Raw genomic sequence first — 14,973 nt, 5'->3', positions numbered from 1 at the left:
CCTTGATTATCGGTAATCATCTGAATAGCCTCAAGATTGTCTGACTCCACTTGCAAACATTTTATACTAAGCTCAGAAGTCCTCCTCATTCCTATTAGAATTCCCCAAAGCTCAGCAACAAACGAGGAACCAATCCCTAGGTTCTGTACAAACCCCGAAATCCAATTCCCCACATCATCCCTGATAACTCCTCCCACCATGATATTGCTTGATAACCCATAAGAGCCATCAGAATTAAGTTTAAACCATCCCACCCTAGGTTTCGACCAGCCAAGCCACACAACCTTCTTAGCTGTAGTTCTATCCCCGATTCTGTGATTTTGAAAACTCTCCCTAAACCACCAGAGATTCTACAAAATCGTATCCCTAACAATGAAGATAGGTTTAGATTCTTCCCCAAACACTAACTGATTCCGCAGCTTCCAAATCTGATGGCAAGTCGTCACAAACAACTCGTCACAAACAACTCGTCTTTATTTTCCAACCCAACAAGTGTATTACCCATTACGCACTGATTAAACCAGACCGACGATGGTAAGGCAAAGAACTGGTCAGCAATATTCGATGGTAAAATAAGTCTCCGAATTTCCATACTCTTAGGACAGTCCCTAAGTGCGTGAGCGATTGACTCCACCGCTAAATTACATTTAGTACAATCGTCATGAACAACTAAATGTCTACGCTTCCTCTCCACATTTGTGAAGAGACAATTCCGGGAACAGAGCCAAAGGAAGCTCCGGATATGGTATGGAACTTTAAAAGCCTAGATAAACTTCCAAATCGGAGAAGGGATAATATTCCGATCAGTATTAAACGTGAGATGCACCTAACCACAAGAAAAAGATTCATTGTTCATGAATGCCCAACAATGGGAGTCGTTATCCTCTAGCTCCATACTAATCTTCATAGCGCGAATACGTAACAACCACTCAACATCCATGAAAGGATCGAACTTCCACCAATCCCAATGTCCATTACTTGTAATCACATCCGAGATATGCCAATCTAACACCTCCAGAGGTGGTGGAACAACACAATACTCGATCAGCTTTATATTATTCAACCAGGCGTCTGTCCAGAATCTAACAGTTCTGCCATTCCCAACCTTTCAAACCACACCGGTACAGAATTCCTGAAAAATAGAACTAATTCCTTTCCATAAGAAAGAACATCATTTCACTCTATTGGAACCACCCCTGAAAATAATATCTTTCCTATACTTACCACAAAGCAACCTAACCCACAACGCCTTAGGATTTTGCCACATACGCCAAATAAGCTTCATCAACATAACCTTATTATTATCTGCCACCTGTCTCAGCCCCAACCCTCCAACCTCTTTAGGTTGACACACATCCTTCCACTTCACTAAGTGGATTTTCCTATCCTCAACCCTCCCCCCAAAGGAAATTACGATTAATTTTATCAAGACCCTTAAGAACTGGACCAAGAAGAAGATTCGACTGCATCACATGAATAGGAGCCGCACTAGGAACAGATTGCACAAGTGTTATCCTCCCAGCAAGGCTAAGCATTTTTGCTTTCCAGTTAGCACACCTATTACTCATTTTATAAAAAATCTCCTTAAAAGACGCCTTCGAAACACGGCCCAAAAATAGCGGTATGCCCAGGTAGTTACCAAGAGAATTAGTCAGTGGGATACCAGAAATATCATTAAGATGCTTACATAAAGACTTCGACATATTACTAGAGGATAGGAGCCTGGACTTATGAACATTAATTTTCTGTCCCGAAGCCCCACAGAAGACCTTAATCACATCCGTAATAACTCCCAATTGTTCAACATTCCCTTCTACGAACAGAAGTACATCGTCCATAAAAAATAGATGAGTAATAGGTGGGCAAAAATTATTCAAACTCACCGGGCGAAGGGACTTTTTATTCATCGCCTCATTAATAAGGTGAGATAATCTCTCCATAGCCAAGACAAACAGATACGGGCTCATAGGATCTCCTTGTCTTACACCTTTAGAGGGGCAAAAATCCTCAGACATATCCCCATTAATCATAACATTCATCGTAGCCGATGAAATACAATCATGAATAATACTAAACCAAGGCTCCGGGATTTCGGCAAGTTGAAGCGACTCCATCAGGAAGTTCCAATTCAATCTATCATATGCTTTCTTAAGGTCCAATTTTAAAGCTATGAACCCCTTTTTCCCTTTCTTCACCCGCATAGAGTGCACTATTTCCTGAGCCACTACAATATTATCAATTATTCGTCTACCAGGAATAAAGCTAGCCTGGTTCAGACTAATCAGATCAGGTAACACTAACCGCAACCTATTTGTAATAACTTTAGTGACAGTTTTATAGATAACATTACAAAGGCTAATTGGACGCATTTGAACAAATGAAGTAGGGTTCGTAACCTTAGGGATAAGAACGATTAAAGTTTCATTGACTTTGTGAATCCGTTCCGTCCCTTGGAAAATTCCTTTAACAAACCGATATACTCCTCCCTGCACAGTATACTAGGGTTTTTGGTAAAAACCAGCAGGCAGACCGTCAATTCCAGGGGCTTTATTAGCACCTATACTAAATATGGCAGCATCAACTTCTTTCTCTTCAATCGATTTGAACGCCACCCGCATCCTCTCGCCATCCAACATCGGAAAATTGATAGTCGAATTGAGGTTATTAGAACAAAGTCCTTCCTTCTTAAACAGATCCTTATAGAAATTCACTGTAAGCCTCTTAATCAAGCCATCATCATAAACCCACCCACCGTCCATACCTCTAATCGTGTCAATTCTATTCCTCTGCCTACGAATAGTAGTCGAGAGGTGGAAAAAATGCGAGTTCTGATCACCTTCCTTGATCTAGGCTTTTCTCGACTTTTGGAACCATAAAAGCTCCTCTAGAGGAAGGACCACTTCTAATTCATTTCTCAATGAGCAGAGAAGCTCATCCTTTTAATTAAGATGAGGAAAGAAGAAGATAAAAGAGACAAGCATGAGGAGGAAAAGAAGAAGAAGAGAGAGAAAAAAAATTATGACAAGATTGATTTGTGAACGTGAGATTTTTTTTTCCTTCACCAAAATGTCATTTTTTATTTTTGCAAGCTTCCAGTGTCGAGACTAGGGATGATAACATGTAGAGTATCTGCGGGTAGTGTCAATCCCAAACCCTTACCCATCCATTTTTTGCATCCCATACTCGTAAAAGATTACAAATTTAATAAAGTATAGATTTAATAAATCATTAATCTAAAAATTGAACAAATTGAAACTTAATCAGTAAGAATAAATTAGCTTAGTAGTCTCACTCAATGATTGAAGAACAAAAAGTTTAGGTTCAAATCTCACTTCTTATATCTAAATAATAATAATATTTTTTAATATATAAAATAGTTATGGCGAGTAATGGGTACCCTAAGGGGTACTCCCATACCCGTCCCATTACCTTAACAGGTAATGGTTTTGATCCCATACCTGTCTCATACCCTCTAATACAGGATATATATAGTCCCATTAGGATCGGATATTTTCGAGTACTTGCGGGTACAGTACCCGTTGCCATCCCTAATCGAGACCATTTTCGAAATTTTATTAATGTAATAAATTACATGGACTTTTTACGGATAAATTACATCCACGACCACTAAACTTTGTCCACTTTAACATGTGGCTTCTAAACTTCAATTCTTAACGATATTACTACTGAACTTTACATTTTTTTACATTTGTGGTCACTTAACGCCTCAAAACGATTGTTGACGGTCTCAAAATAACAAATTCAAAGATTTAATGACTTTATAAAGAATTTTAATTCTTGATTTTTTTTTTTGTTTTAAGATCATTTAGGTGTTGTTTTGTTAGAAGAGAGTGTGCGAATTTTTAGAGAGAGAAAACTCCAAAAAAGATGGTTTTGAAAAATAAAAAATATAGTTTTTATGTTAAATGTCATTCTAAACAATTTTAATTCTTGAATATTTTCATTTTGAGATCGTTAATGGTGCTTTTGATTAGTTAGTTAAAGTAGAGTGTCCACTGGTGTTAAAAAATATAAAGACCAATGTTAAGAGTTGAAGTTCAGTGACTACAATGTTAAAATGGTAAAGTTCAATAACCGTAATTTACTCTTTTTTTTCTTTGTGAAACCATAAAATCACAAAACTTTTCTTTTTAAAAAAAAAATTAATCTTATAAAATGTATAAATTTTTGTTCTGGTGTATTTTGCTAATAACAATATTAAAATTTAGTAAATAATCAAGCAATTATTATTTTATTTTTATTTTTATGAACCGGTTTATTTTAATTGAAATTAAGTAAATCGAACTGAAGTGAAGAATTGAAATTATAATATTAGATTTTAAAAATAGTAATAATTAAAATAAATAAGTTTATAATAATAATAGATAATTAGGGTAAATAATTATAAGGTGCTTATGTTTTTACTTAACACATTAATAGGTCTATCATATTATTATAAGGTTCTTAAGTTTTATCTTAATCATTTGTTTAGTCCTTCCATTTGTTTTTATAAATGAATTCCAAAATTACCCCTAGTTATATGTATAAAAAAAAATTATCTTTTAGTTTCAAATTTAATCTAATTAATTTTAATGAAGTTTTTGAACTACATATACACCTAAATTAATATACTTGAAAAAATATATTATTAATATTCTTAAATTGTAATTATTTTTTAATATAAATTATTTAAACTAACATTAAATATTATTATAAATTTTTTAAAAATCATATATATTTTTTTCATTCGTAAAATTTATTAGAATTGTAAAAACTTTTTACAGTGATAGTCTTAGTTCTATTTTAATAATTTTTGAAATATTTTTCATTCTTTTTTTAGTCAATAAAATTTACGTTATTAAATTAAAGTCCTATAATTATATAAAAATTAATAAATCAATTACTTTATATTGGAGTTTATATTGGAGAGATTGTGAATATGTAGGAAAAAAGAGAAAAAATATAAAATATGAAAAATAGATGTTTTATTGTTTTTTTTTTACGAAAGAAAGATTATGTATTAAAGATCAAAGTCTTGAAACATCATTCTCAGCCACAATTCTCACAGATTGAGGGGCTAAGGTCCAGAAGGACGGGCTAGGTCTATCAAACGATTCTTTTGCTAAACAATCGGCTACTTTATTACACTGCCTAGGGACATATGAAACGCGTAGCCTCGGGCAAGAGGAGGCGATAGCCTGGCATGTGCGGATAACACTCCCAAAAGCAGAAACATCCCGTGCACGGCTATTGAAAGATTCAACAATGTTTTTCGCGTCCGACTCCACCCAAACATCTTCATACCCCACATACTTTTGCCAGCTTAGAACTTCTTTTAGGCACATTGCTTCTGCTAATTTCGGGGACCAATACGCCTTCTCCCACCGAGACCAGCAAGCTAGAATTCGCCCATGGTGGTCACGACACACACAACCAAACCCGACAAGCCCACTTCCAGCTCTGACAGCCGTATCCACATTGATCTTTACGCTACCAAGAGAAGGCGGGGACCAACGGACAACAGCAGACACCCCGCACATCTCTGGAGGCGTAGCAATAGCATCATTTGCTGTCAAAAATTCGTCCAGAAAACGCAGACAGTTACGAACTATTATTCCAGGAGGGATGGCCTTATTGTTCCATAAAAAATTATTGCGTTGGCCCCAGATTGACCATAGAACAGTACAGAAATGAGCCTTCTAACCAGGTGACGGGAGGTGGCGAAACATCACATTAAACCAGTCCACAAACACATCAAGATGCACATCCACAAGTTGGATATCAGCCGCTTCCCAGCAGGCTACAGCAAACTGACAGTCAACGAATAGATGCAAATAGTGTTCCCCAACCACATTACACAATGCACATGTATTCTCTACCTGGATACCCTTTATAAACAAGCGTTCCCTACTCGGCAGTGTATTGCTGCATAATCTCCACACAAAATTCTTTATTTTTGGCGACATATTAAGAGACCAGCAGCTAGTCCACTCAGGACTTGGGTCCACTTCATCAAAGAGCTCAATACTGGCAGCCACACGGTAACCAGAACGGACCGAATAAAACCCTTTTCTTATCGTAATGCCAAATAAGAGCGTCAGTATCCGTCAAATTGACAGGGAGAGACAAAATATGCTCGACATCCTCTTCTTCGAACAGCTCCTGCAATTTCTCCACATCCCAGCCATCCCCATCAGGGCGAAACAAATCTGCCACCAGTAACCCCTGCATACCTGCTGGCACTCGCATAACAGGTTTAAAACCAGTAGCATTCGGGATCCATGGGTCATTCCAAACATCTACAGAGGTGCCTAACCCCACTCTTCAACGACTACCCGCAACAACAATGGCCCGAGCTTCAAGTATGCTCCTCAGACAAGGCTCGGGTTGGACCCTAGTTGAGCCGATAAAAAATCCCCATCTCGGTAATATTTAGCTTTGATGATCCGACAAGCAAGAGCATCACTTTTAGAAGCTAGGTTCCATGCCTGTTTAGCAAGTAGTGTTAGATTAAAGGCGGAGAGGTGCCTGAAACCCATCCCCCCCATTCTCCTTCCGACGACACAACCGATTCCACGAAGTCCAGTGGATTCGTTTCTTCACACCATTTGAACCCCACCAGAAGGAGTTCATCATCCGTTGTAACTCATCACACAGTGAAACGGGCAACTTAAAAATGCTCATACAGTACGATAGGATAGCCTATGCAATGGATTTCAGCAAAACCTCCCTACCTGCTTGCGATAACAGCTTTCCATGCCACCCAAAAATCTTATTCCACAACCAATCCCGAAGATAACTAAATACAGCCCGCTTTTTCTTACCAATCAAGGATGGTAAGCCAAGATACCTACTGGTATTCAAGGGCGCCGTGACCCCAAGCAGATTCTGAATCTGATTTCTCCTGTCCACAGACATATTGGGACTGAACATGATACCATATTTGTTACAATTGATAGCCTGCCCCGAGAGTAATTCATACCTATTTAGAATGCCCTTCATCACTTGACATTCCTCAATAGTGGCTTTGAAGAAAAAGAAACTGTCGTCAGCAAATAGCAGGTGAGAAACCCCTGGAGCTCCCCGACTAACTTTACATGCATGAAGAGCCCCTGATAACTCTGTCTGATTCATGAGGCCAGACAGTCCCTCTACACAGAGAATGAACAGATACGGAGATAATGGGTCACCCTGCCTAATACCCCTTTGCGGGACAATTGGACCAACTAATTCACCATTTAAGCTGATATTATAGGTAACCGACGTCACACAAAGCATCATCCACTGCACAAACACCTGATGGAATCCCAGCTGCTCAAGGGCCGCCTTCAAATAGGACCATTTGATACGGTCGTAAGCTTTGCTTATGTCAATTTTGAAGGCCACATCCCCAGTTTTTCCTTTTACCCGCCATTTCATAGTGTGAAGCAGCTCAAACGCAACGACTACATTGTCAGTAATTGACCGTCCAGGGACAAAGGTCGATTATTCAGCAGAGATAATATCCGGAAGTACGCTTTTGAGACGGTTAGCAAGGACCTTGGCTAAGATTTTGTAAATTACATTACACAAAGATATAGGACAGAGATTCCGCATGGATAATGGTGAGGGAACCTTCGGAACAAGAACAACAGTAGTTTGACACAAGTGATTGGGAAACACACCTGCCCGGAGCCATTTTGTACACGCCTTGTGGACATCTGTACCCAGTGTTGGCCAAAAGTGTTGAAAAAACGCGGGGTTTAGCCCATCGGGGCCAGGGGCTTTGTCGGGGTGCATTGAAAAAATAGCTGCCCGAAACTCCTCAACCTCAAATGGAGCAATAAGTACATTATTCATTTCACTAGTGACCCGGTTCCCCAAGAACAATAAATTGATCTCCCCAGGCCCCCCATCATCCTGAAATAGTTTCCCAAAATAATCTCGCGCCACCTCTGCCATATCATTGGGATTTACCGCCCAAGTTCCATCATCCCGTTTCAGCTTGACTACACGATTCCCCCGCTACCTCGTTGTAGCAACTCTGTGGAAAAAACCACTATTTCTATCCCCTCCTTACATCCAGAAACTCTTCGCCCTTTGCTGCCAATATATTTCTTCTTGGCTAAGTAAATCTGTAAGCTCTCTACGAATTTGAAGCACACAGTCAGAATCCTTTATACTCGAATTAACCATGGCAACATTTAATTGGCGCTGCTTCTGAGCGATCAGACCAGAGAATTGATGCCTATAATCTTCGCCCCACCCCTCCATGTCAATAATGCAAGCTTGAATACGAGTAAGGAAACAATTATCCCTTGACCGGCTCCATTGTAGTTTAACTTGCTCAACAAAATCCCTATCCCGCAACCAGCAATTCTCCATTCTGAAATGGCACTTTCTGCGAACACCAGTAGCCGAGGATGTGTGTAATAGGATCGGGTGATGATCAGACGTACCAGCAAACAAACAATGGAGGGTAGCCGTTGGAAACATGTGCAGCCATTGGGGATTCACCATCCATCTATCGAGTCTTTCTTCCATAAAGTGATCTGTCCCACGCCCTTTCTCCCAGGTGAAACCATAACTAATTAACTGTAAATCCACAAGATCACATGACGCTACCACCTCCCTGAACCCCCGGAAAAGCCATTCAGGATGGGGAGCTCCGCCCCGTTTATCAGACACAAAAAGGAGGTCATTAAAGTCCCCCAAAACACACCAGGGCAGAGAAGATCGGCCATTCAACACACGGAGGAGATCCTACGCTAAATGCCTATCACTTCTATTTGGCTGACCATAAAAGCCGGTACACCGCCACTGTTGAAAAGACTCATCCGTTACAGTAAAATCAATGTGAGAATTAGAGTAAGACAAAATAGAAATCTGAACTTTATTATTCCAGAGTAAGGCCAAACCCCCACTCCTACCCGTACAATCAACAGCAAAAGCATTATTGAAACCAAGATTACACTTGATCAAATCAATCTTATTAGAATGTACTAACGTTTCCATTAAGAAAATGAAATTAGGTCTCCTAGTTCTGGCAATATTCTTCAGAGCTGTCACTGCGCGGGTATTGCCAAGACCCCGTCAGTTCTAAGACATGCCTATCATTGCTCCCGGTGGGGCTCCTCTAAGGACCCGGCCGATATAATAGTGTTGGTTGACGCACCAACATGCATGTTTGTTTGGGGCAGACCCTCTTGAGGGGTTGTTACATTCTCAGGGTTCAACCTCTTGCACTTTTTCTCTTCCATCCCAACTAAATCCACCTCTCTTTCCCCTAGAGCTTTCCCACTACTCATCATCTGGTTCTCATACACAAACTGCATGACTGCTAAGCCTCTTGAAACAAGCATTGTTGTGGTAGTGATAACATTACCGCCATCAGGCTGGTCCTCCTTGCCATTCTCACAATCTGTATCCATTCCATTACTAGTGTTCAGCTTCTGACTAGAGCTTCCTCTCCCAGAATTCTCCTCACGCAACCAGCGCTCACCTCCACCAGTTCCACCCCTGCGATCCACCGCACGGATCCAGCTTCCCCATTCGAGCTTAACTTCCTCCTCAGGAACTTCAAAGCGAGCAGGACAGTGCACTTCGGTGTGACCAAGGAGACCGCACATATAGCAGATGGGACTCGACATAGGGATCTCATATCGAAATTGAACAATGCTCCAATTTCCGGTTTGCAACTTGATTTTCTTCCAGCGCTTCAGAGGAATGCATACATCAATGTGGACTCGGATCCGCATATAAGATTTCCATCCGCCTGAGTTGTTATTGGAATCATAGTCCATGAACCCTCTCAAAAACTGACCAAGTAGCTTCCCCACCGTTAGGGACATGTATCCCAACGGCACATCATGAATATGAACCCAGACAGGTAACAGAAACAGCGAGATCATAGTCGCAACCTCCCCCGGTTTCAGGTGATGCAGCAAGAGGAAATGACTATCGAAGGTCCAAGGGCCCCCTTCGAGTATTCTACGCACATCAATATAATGAAATAATTGGAATAGGAACAAACCTCCACCTAGATCTCTGATCGTGATTCCTTTCCCAGGCCTCCAGATTCCAGCCATGCGATGTTTCATGACCGGGAACTTAATTGGTTTTTCGTGAGAAAACGGCCAACGAGGCAGAATTCGATCACTGTTGTGTCCACTCCCTCTCCTTCAGGAAGAACAGGAATGACTTCCTCTTCATCAAGTGATAGTGACAACCGATCGAATCGATTTTCCATTACAGAAAGCAGCGACGTACAAGTACGACAACCAAAAAAACTCTCACAGAAGAAGGAGAGAAAAACGAGACCTCTCACAGCCTGAGGAGAGAAAAAAAAATTAATAGATGTTTTATTGTTAAAACATAAAATAAAGGGTAATTTTGGTATTTTAAAATTTATTTAATATAGTTTGACCATTGATCCAAACATAAGGATTAAAGAGTTAACAAAAATAAAAACTGGAGGACTATATAATTATTTCTAAAAACACAGGGACTAAGTAGTGTATTAGATAAAAACATAAAGACTTTATAATTATTTACCCAAATAATTATAATAAATTATAATAAGTTAGTGAAAACAATTAAAAATTACGGAACTTATTTGAAATAAAATAAAATTACTGATATGACAAAAAAAAAAAAAAAACAGGGGCCAACTCACACCAAACACCAATTATGTAATAACCGGCTGAAGATCTCATCATTAAAACTGTACATGTATTTCTGTCAAAAATAAAAGCAGTACATGTATGCAACTAAATAAATAGGGTTAATACACATATTTGCCCATGTGTTTTCGCGGAAAAACAGATTTACCCTTAAATCAAATAAACCCACAAAACTATTCCCGAATTTTCCATAAACCTGCAATTATACCTTAATCTGACGGAGCTGCTAAACGGTGATGGCATCAAACCTTCTTGTCTAAAAAAAAATTTGGATGACGACAATCAAAATTCATTTAGTTTCTTATTGTTTTCTATTGCTATTGCTTTTGGATTAATTAGGAGGTTTAGACGCCATTTTATTAGGTTGATTGAGCTTTTATGAAAATGAATTTTGATCAATCTGTTCTTCTAACTTGCTTTTAATCGAAATTGAATGTTCATATTTTTTTTCTGTTTGTGATTGGTTGTTCTTTTCTGAAGTTTTTCTGGAGATAAGAAGGTTTGATGTCATCGCCGTTTAGCAGTTCCGTCAGATTAGGGTATAATTGCAGGTTTATGGAAAATTCAGGGATAGTTTTGTGGATTTATTTGATTTAAGGGTAAATCTGTTTTTCCGAGAAAACATAAGGGCAAATATGTATATTAATCCAAATAAATAAGTAGGTTTTATTGAATGAATATAATATTAATAGTAAATTACATAACAGAACAGAAAAGAATGAAACTCCGTTTTCGAAGTTCAAAATATACAATCCGCTGTTACTAGCCTAGCTATAGCTGTCATGTTCAAACGACGTCGTGAAACAAACTTGGAGCCCGAGGCGGTTGTTTCCAGCTGTACCCCTAGATTTAAAATTCAAATGTTCAAACGGAACCGTTACTGTTAAAGCAAACCCTAGTTACAGATTCAAAACATATCATTTTCTTTTTCATTTTAAATACAAATAAAAAAAAGAGCCGTTGAACCCTTCCCCTTATATAATAACACTTTCCTTTCCCCACCCTCTTATCCTAATTTCTTCTCCTTTTCTCTGCCGTCAAACTCAAATCTCTCTTCTCTCCCTTTTTGAATTTTGAATTTTGAATCTGCGAAAATGCGTGAGATTCTTCACATCCAGGGTGGCCAGTGCGGCAACCAGATCGGAGCTAAGTTCTGGGAAGTCGTCTGCGCCGAGCACGGCATTGACTCTACGGGTCGCTACACAGGCGATACAGAGCTTCAGCTTGAGAGAATCAATGTCTACTACAATGAAGCCAGTGGTGGCCGCTTTGTTCCCCGTGCTGTGCTTATGGATCTGGAGCCTGGTACCATGGATAGTATCAGATCTGGTACTTATGGCCAGATCTTCCGCCCTGATAACTTCGTCTTTGGCCAGTCTGGTGCTGGTAACAACTGGGCTAAGGGACATTACACTGAGGGGGCTGAGCTTATCGATTCCGTTCTCGATGTTGTTCGCAAGGAGGCTGAGAATTGTGACTGCTTGCAAGGTATGCTTAGGATAGTTCTTGCTTTTTTTTTTTATCTGTAGATCTGTTAAATAGGATGTATAAAATGTTGATTTAGGTGATTTTTGATGAGTTTTGTTGGTTCATTTTTGAGCAGGGTTTCAGGTCTGCCATTCTCTTGGTGGAGGTACTGGATCTGGAATGGGAACACTGTTGATCTCCAAGATTAGGGAAGAATATCCCGATAGGATGATGTTGACCTTCTCTGTTTTCCCTTCCCCTAAAGTGTCTGATACAGTTGTGGAGCCTTACAACGCCACTTTGTCCGTCCATCAGCTTGTGGAGAACGCTGATGAGTGTATGGTTCTTGATAATGAAGCTTTGTACGACATTTGCTTCCGTACTCTTAAGCTCACCACTCCTAGCTGTAAGTTTTATATCTGATCTACACTTCGATTTTGGGGATTTTGTCTGATCGATGTTTTAATTGTCCCGATCTTGATCTTGTTTTCCATTGTTACTACAGTTGGTGATTTGAATCACTTGATATCTGCAACAATGTCTGGAGTTACATGCTGTTTGAGGTTCCCTGGGCAGTTGAATTCCGATCTGAGAAAACTGGCAGTGAATCTAATTCCATTCCCTCGGCTTCACTTCTTCATGGTTGGATTTGCGCCTCTTACCTCTCGTGGATCGCAGCAGTACCGAGCTCTAACAGTTCCGGAGCTCACACAGCAAATGTGGGATGCGAAGAACATGATGTGTGCTGCTGATCCAAGGCACGGGCGTTATTTGACAGCATCAGCCATGTTCAGAGGGAAGATGAGCACAAAAGAGGTTGATGAACAGATGCTGAATGTGCAGAACAAGAATTCATCCTACTTCGTTGAGTGGATTCCGAATAATGTGAAATCAACAGTTTGTGATATTCCGCCAACTGGTCTTAAGATGGCGTCCACATTCATTGGGAATTCAACATCGATACAGGAGATGTTTAGGCGTGTGAGCGAGCAATTTACTGCTATGTTCCGAAGAAAGGCTTTCTTGCATTGGTACACTGGTGAGGGTATGGATGAAATGGAATTCACTGAAGCTGAAAGTAACATGAATGATTTGGTGTCTGAGTACCAGCAGTATCAGGATGCAACTGCTGATGAGGAAGGGTATGAAGATGAGGAGGCAGAGTATCAGGAAGAAGAATATTAATTAGTTTGATGATAAAAAGAGCTGTTTTCATTCAACCTCAACTTCCGGTTGCTGGTTTATGTTTTTCTTTCAAATGGTATGGTTAAAAGAACAGTTATTGATGTAGTATGTTATCAATTAAGTAGTAAAATTTGGCTGTTTTGGGCCCAAGTTTTTGTATTGCTAAATATTCTTTTCCATTCATGAATTGAAAAGAATACAAGGAGCATGAGAAAATCCATAAGAACTTTGTTGATGTTGTAGCTGATTGTTTTAGTACTCCAACCATGGGCATATAACATTATCAGGTGTGTTTTCATAGATTGATTCTTGTATAAGTTGAACTAGTATTTTGGACAATTGACACTAGTCCATCCTACCTCTCAACTACCTTGGTGTGATTGTATCTTACAGCAAAATGACTTTTTTACTGTTTGGACTTTCAAAATTCCAAATGTTTTTGTTTGATCAAAATGACAAAACGGAGAGAAAATAATTTATGTAAGCCAGATAACATAAATATTAACATACTACTAATTTAATTAAAAATGCTAAATTATGACTACCATGCCAATTTTATCTTAAACAAATTAACATTGTAAGTCGAAATAAAAATAAAAGAAACTCACTTCATGGAATCATATAAGCCTAAGAGCTTGAGCATCTTCAGAAGACTCTCTTTAAAAATAATAATTGACTATTTAAGAGTGACTAAGATATACTATCTCCAACTATTCACTCTTTAATTATTATTTTATTATTAAAATTATTATTTATTGTTATATATTTACCAATAGTATGAGAAGAGAGACTCTCATCAATAATAAAAAATGAAGTTAGGAGGAGGCACTAAGAGGTAGAGAGAGACGCTCTATTAATAGAGAGAATGAATAGAGTCTCTTAGTAATTTGAGTAACAACTAAGAGGCTATTGGAGTGGATTTTTAACTCTCACTCCTCAAACCAATTTAAGAATCTATTGGAGATGTTTTGAGACAATCTTCAAATCTTTATGGATATACCACTTATATATATGTTGTTTGTTATTTTTCAAGTTTGTTTTCCTTTTTTCTATAAGGAACCATCATAGGGTTCCCGTACAAAATAACACTAATATAGATTAATATTTAACGAGTACCAATTTAAGTTTTGATAACGAAACGTGACATTTATATTACTTCGTTAAGTTTTATCAATTAACGAAATAATATAAATGACATGTCACGTTCTGCCATTAAAGTCTAAATTAATACATTTTTAAATGTTAAGCATATAATGATACTATTTTGTATGGTATCTAAATTGATACCACTTAGTAGAATGATATAAAGAAAGTCTTCCACTAAAATAGATTGAGGAAAAGGAGGCTTTCTCTCTGCTCTCCTTTCTCTCGTTCTCTGTAATGGTGAGGAAGGATTAGATCTGGAAAACGGAATTCGAACGAAAGAGAAGGGATTTCGCTCCCTTTCCTCTGCCTTCTCATCTCACAGACTCTCTCTGTTTTGTCCGATCCGATCTTCTCTCCAGCGGTCAGACTCCGATCATCTCCTTCGCTGGATCAGAGACAACAAGGCCACCACGACCTTCTTTCTGAATTTGAATCATCTGATGTTCTTAAATTAATTATTATAAATTGAATTAATTAACTTTAATTAAGGTCCGCCTTTGATTGAGAGAACAAT

At 38.7% G+C, this 14,973-nt stretch overlaps 1 protein-coding gene across 1 annotated transcript; it reads left to right on the top strand.

Annotated features, from left to right (window-relative positions):
- The first annotated feature begins 11,649 nt into the window (after positions 1-11,649).
- LOC136232403 (tubulin beta chain) lies at positions 11,650-13,555 on the top strand. Its single transcript, XM_066021545.1, has 3 exons — positions 11,650-12,149; positions 12,265-12,534; positions 12,634-13,555. The coding sequence occupies exons 1-3, from the start codon at positions 11,756-11,758 to the stop codon at positions 13,311-13,313; spliced, it is 1,344 nt and encodes a 447-aa protein (XP_065877617.1). The 5' UTR covers positions 11,650-11,755; the 3' UTR covers positions 13,314-13,555.
- Positions 13,556-14,973: the final 1,418 nt, after the last annotated feature.

Source organism: Euphorbia lathyris, chromosome 6 (assembly GCF_963576675.1).
Source record: "Euphorbia lathyris chromosome 6, ddEupLath1.1, whole genome shotgun sequence".
In the NCBI taxonomy this organism is placed as follows: Eukaryota; Viridiplantae; Streptophyta; class Magnoliopsida; order Malpighiales; family Euphorbiaceae; genus Euphorbia; species Euphorbia lathyris.
Note: the sequence above shows the minus strand (reverse complement) of the source record. Positions and strands in the feature narration are given on the sequence as shown.

What these genes read in the sequence shown, in the direction of transcription:
- LOC136232403 (XM_066021545.1), top strand. Translation starts at nt 11,756, where the DNA reads ATGCGTGAGATTCTTCACATCCAGGGTGGCCAGTGCGGCAACCAGATC. An exon ending in GAATTGTGACTGCTTGCAAG is followed by an intron (nt 12,150 to 12,264) that starts GTATGCTTAGGA and finishes ATTTTTGAGCAG; the next exon opens with GGTTTCAGGTCTGCCATTCT. An exon ending in TAAGCTCACCACTCCTAGCT is followed by an intron (nt 12,535 to 12,633) that starts GTAAGTTTTATA and finishes TTGTTACTACAG; the next exon opens with TTGGTGATTTGAATCACTTG.